This window comes from Ursus maritimus, unplaced genomic scaffold, assembly GCF_017311325.1.
Source record: "Ursus maritimus isolate PB19 unplaced genomic scaffold, ASM1731132v1 scaffold_7, whole genome shotgun sequence".
NCBI classification, from domain to species: domain Eukaryota; kingdom Metazoa; phylum Chordata; class Mammalia; order Carnivora; family Ursidae; genus Ursus; species Ursus maritimus.
This window is the reverse complement of record NW_024426885.1, coordinates 83,268,775-83,273,550: the sequence shown is the minus strand read 5'-3', so window position 1 is coordinate 83,273,550 and position 4,776 is coordinate 83,268,775. Positions and strand designations below refer to the sequence as shown.

At 52.0% G+C, this 4,776-nt stretch overlaps 1 protein-coding gene across 1 annotated transcript; it reads right to left on the bottom strand.

Annotated features, from left to right (window-relative positions):
• Nucleotides 1–3,001: 3,001 nt before the first annotated feature.
• On the bottom strand, nt 3,002–3,575 carry LOC121101189 (translation initiation factor IF-2-like). The gene is made up of 2 exons (XM_040623791.1): nt 3,251–3,575; nt 3,002–3,153 (listed from the first exon to the last, which is right to left on the bottom strand). The coding sequence occupies exons 1-2, from the start codon at nt 3,573–3,575 to the stop codon at nt 3,002–3,004; spliced, it is 477 nt and encodes a 158-aa protein (XP_040479725.1).
• Between the last annotated feature and the right edge of the window lie 1,201 nt (nt 3,576–4,776).

Here is a 4,776-nt window from a genome sequence, read left to right as displayed (position 1 = left end):
AAACCAATTTTTCTCACTGTGGTATTTCACCAGAAAAAACTAGGAAATCATATGTGAACTAAATAAACTGAAACAGATTTTTAAAAAAGTTTTTATTTAAATTCCAGTTAGTTAATATACAGCATAATATTAGTTGCAGGTATACAATTTAGTGATTCAACACTTCCATACATCACCCAGTGCTCATCATGACAGGTGCATTCCTTGATCCCCAACATCTATATCCCCCATCCCCCCACCCACCTCCCCTCTGGTGACCATCAGTGTGTTCTCTGTAGTTAAGAGTCTGTTTATTGGTTTGCCTCACTCCTTTTCCCTATGATCATTTGTTTTGTTTCTCAAATTCCACATGTGAGTGAAATTATATGTATTTTTCTTTCTCTGACTGACTTATTTCGCTTAACATAATACCCTCTAGTTCCATCCATGTTGCTGCAAAGGCAAGAGTCCATTCTTTTTTTTTTTTTTTTTTAAAGATTTTATTTATTTATTTGACAGAGATAGAGACAGCCAGCGAGAGAGGGAACACAAGCAGGGGGAGTGGGAGAGGAAGAAGCAGGCTCATAGCAGAGGAGCCTGATGTGGGGCTCGATCCCATAACGCCAGGATCACGCCCTGAGCCAAAGGCAGACGCCTAACCGCCATGCCACCCAGGCGCCCCGTGAGTCCAATTTTTTTATGGCTGAGTAATATTCCACTGTGTGTATATGTGTGTGTGTGTGTGTGTGTGTGTGTGTAATGGTGTAAGAGGGTTCCCCTTTCTCCACTTGCTCTCCAACACCTGCTGTTTCTTGGGTTGTTTACTTTATTCATTCTGACAGGTGTGAGGTGATATCTCATTGTAGTTTTGATTTGTGTTTCCCTGATGGTGAGTGATGTTGAGCAACTTTTCATGTGTTAAAACAGCCGATTTTTAAAAATACTGTAAGGAAAAAATTCCCATAGCTTTTAGTAACTTTAGTAGTTTTCTTATAAAAACTATCTCAATTTTTATAATTATGAAATATAGAAAACATATCAGAGTACCAAAAATAATATTACACCCATATACTCACCACCAATATTAAACCCCTTGCTGTATTTCCTTCAGTTCTTATAAAAATAAATATGATGTGTCATTCTCGAGCATGTTTTTATACTTTAGTACAGGTTAGAGATCTATAAACCTCATAGTATGTATTATTTGTGGTATTTATACACAATGGAATATTATGCAGATGTGGTATTTATACACAATGGAATATTATGCAGCCACCCAGAAATGAAATCTTGCCATTTGCAATTACGTGGATGGAACTAGAGGGTATTATGCTAAATGAAATAAGTCAATCAGAGAAAGACAATTATCATATGATCTTGCTGATATGCAGAATTTACAAGGCAGAGGATCATAGGGGAAGAGAGGAAAAAAAGGAACAAGAAGAAACCAGAGAGGGAGACAAACCATAAGAGTCTCTTAATCTTAGGAAATGAACTGAGGGTTGCTGGAGGGGAGGGGCTGGGGGGAGGGGGTAATGGGGTGATGGACATTGGGGAGGGCACCTGATGTAATGAGCACTGGGTATTATGTAAGACTGATGAATCACGGAGCTGTACCCCTGAAACAATACATCAAATGTTAATTTAAAATAGAAGCTGTCTATGTATGCATAGTTCTGCATAAAATACAGAAAATCTCAATTTGATATGTCATAAATTTGGAAGATCAGATTATTTACCATAAAATTATGAGCCAATTTCAGAATATAGTCATCCCTCATGGAGGGCTTTTATCTTTTGTGAGAACTCTGATTGCTCATTTAGAGGTTCCTAGAAGTAAAAATTCACATAAATTGTAATGGTTTAAGAATTAGTTGTCATGGATCACTATCCAAGAATATGTCAAGTACTTAGGTAAGCTGACTAGTATCATTAAATAGAACAGAGCATTACTAGCCTTACCAGGTAGGGAAGTATTTATAACACATATTCTTTTTGGTATTAATTCTACTGGAAATATGCAAAACGAACTCAGCAAGTATAAAGTTGATGAAAGCTGCAAATAAAATGTATGCTACATAGAACTTACTGGTAGTTTTCAGAAACTAATTGGATGCGGCAAACGTGTAAGGTAGGTGTGCTGATGCAAGACCTTCACTTGACAGTGTCGGCATCTTTGTAGGATTCACATTTGGAAACTTCGCATGTACTTATTGTTGAGTATTTTTTTTTAATTATTTATTTGAGAGATCACGAGCTTGTGGGAGGGGTAGAGGGAGAAGCAGACTCCCCACTCAGCGGGGAGCCGGATGCAGGAGTCCCAGGTGACGTCCTGGGATAGTGACCTGAGCCAAAGGCAGGTGCTTAACCCACTGAGCCACCCAGGCGCCCTATTGTTGAATATCTTAAGTGAGAGAGCTGTGGATCAGGAACAAGAGATGAGTGCTTTCTTGTCCAAATTGTCTCAGACCCTGCATTTTGTTAGTCACAGCCGTTTGTCAGATGCGATGCGATGAGATGAGCTATTGCACGGATTCGCGCGAGGCGGCTATTGTTATTTATGCTGGAATTTCTTCAGAAATAAATGGCTTCCTGGTGAGGATAATTGGTACCAAAGTCTGTTTAGCTCATCAGTGATTCATATTTATTTCATCGCCTCCTTTATTGCAATCCCTCGTTGATTTGAAGTTTACAGTTCTCTCACGTCTGCCCTGTACCACAGGTGCCCGGCATAGGCACCCACCATGTATTTGCTGAAAGAGTTTGTTAAAGTTCTCCCCCCCTGCGTTTTGTACAGATGACCAGTGAAAAGCACGGTACACGGAGACTAGATACTGCAGAATTCTCTGTTGGTCAGGAATGGAGGAAATCCAAGTTTAACATACCCCGTCTTGGGTAACTTAATTTTAGATTACCCACTCCGTGCATCCGGGTGCAAGATGATTTTTGCGTGCCATCGGAAGTGCTGCAGCACTTGTCGCTGAAGCCCCCTCCGGGAGGAAGGAACGCTGGGCCCCGGGTTTCAAGGGGCAGGTGCAAGAGCCCCGGGGCTCCAGACCCGCGCCGGCGGAAGGCTGTGCTCTCGTCCGTGCGCTAGGGCCTCGATACCCAGCGCAGCCAGTAAGCGGCGCTGGGCCTCGGGTTTGGCGGGCCGAGCAGCCGGCTGCGGATTACCTGCAGCAGAGGGGAGCCGGCGAGCTCCTCCCCGCCCGCCGCCCCCACTCCCCGCCCCCACCGCGGCACCAGCCCGGGCTCGGCGGGCTCCGCTCACTCGCTCGCGCGAGCCGGGGCCGTGCAGTCCGCCGCGGCAGGCAGGGAGCGCGGGGTCGGCGCGGCTGGGCTGCGGGGTCGCCCTCCTCCCGCACAGTGCGGCGCAGGGAGGCTCCCGCCTCGGCCGCCCCCGCCCGCGCCTCCTCCCCCGCTCTGCAGGCGGGGACCGCCCGGCGCTCGCACCCGGCCGTCGCGGCCCCCTCCGCCCCCGGCTCGGGCGGCGCAGCGGCAGCAGCAGCGGCAGCAGGAGGCAGCGCGAGGGCCGCCAGCGCCGCCGGGCTCCGCGGGGCTCGGGAGGCAGCCCCGGCGAGAAGGCGCGGAGCCATGGCCGATGGGGGAGAGGGCGAGGACGAGATCCAGTTCCTGCGAACTGTAAGCGGCGCGCATCCCGGGGTTCCCCCGGGGACGGGGCGCCGGCGCAGCCACCCGCCGGGCCGGGCCGGGCAGAGCGACGGCGGCAGCGGGGGCGCGCGGGCGGGGCGGGGTGCCCCGGGGGCTCCGGAGGAGCCGCGTGGGGGCGACGGGAGGGCAGGGTGCGTGTCCGTGCGCGCGAGGGGGAAGCCGGGGCCGGAGCGCGGCGGGAGCGCTGCGAGCGGGCGGGAGGCGCGCAGCTTCGGTCCCGGGGCGCCTCGGAGCGGCGCCCCGGAGCCGCGGGAGTCCGTGCGGAGGGGGCCGTCCGGCCTGACCTGTGGCGGGGCTGGCGCCTTCCGGATGGCCGCGGGGGAGGGTGCGGACCGCGTGGTCCGCGGGGTGTCGCCGGGAACTCCGCCTCGGCGCGGTTTCTCTGGCTTGCGGGCTAGACCCGCGCGCTGTCGCGCAACCCGGGGACTCGCCTACTTGGCGTGGAGCGCGCCTCGCCGGCTGGTCCCGGAGGGGGTGCGGGACGCGGCCCCCAGAGTGCCCCCAAGTCCGGGTGCTGCGGAGGGGAGGGGAGTCGCCCCCGCGGTCACCGAGGTGCCCCGGCGCTGGGGCGGTGGTGCTGCGACCGCTTGCAGAACGTGGAAGGGATGGGGGACGAGTGTGTGTGTGTATGTGTGTGTGTGTGTTCGTGTGTGCGCGCGCGCGGGGGTGGCGGGGACGTTGTGAACGTGTCGTTCTCTAAATGCTGGCTTATTGAATGCCTAGTGCAGCAAAGTGTGTGTGCGTGTGTATGTGTGTGTGTAAGGGCAGGGTGGCTGCCCGGAATTTCCACACTGGGTGGCAGCAGGGAAAGGTTGGCTCCACACTAACACAATTTTTTCTCCTTAAGTACCTCTTGGCACTGCTCCTTCCTCTCGCTGATTTGTTCGAACGCTGCAGATACTTCCCAGGCTGAGGCATTGCTCACCTCAAAGGTGGGACTGGAGAACCTCTTGGCAAAAGAAAATGCCGTAACTTCGCGTTAAGAATAACCTAGTTAGCATTCGCAGCATCCTGTCCGTCCTTTTCCTGCACTTGTCTCCGAAAGATACTCCCTTCCAGGATTCCCCCACCCCCGCCTGAGGACTGCAGCTTCTGCTGTCCCTTCTTTCCTCAACAGTGCAAAAG

What these genes read in the sequence shown, in the direction of transcription:
- LOC121101189 (XM_040623791.1), bottom strand. Translation starts at nt 3,575, where the DNA reads ATGGCTCCGCGCCTTCTCGCCGGGGCTGCCTCCCGAGCCCCGCGGAGC. An exon ending in GCCCCGGCTCGCGCGAGCGA is followed by an intron (nt 3,154 to 3,250) that starts GTGAGCGGAGCC and finishes CCTCTGCTGCAG; the next exon opens with GTAATCCGCAGCCGGCTGCT.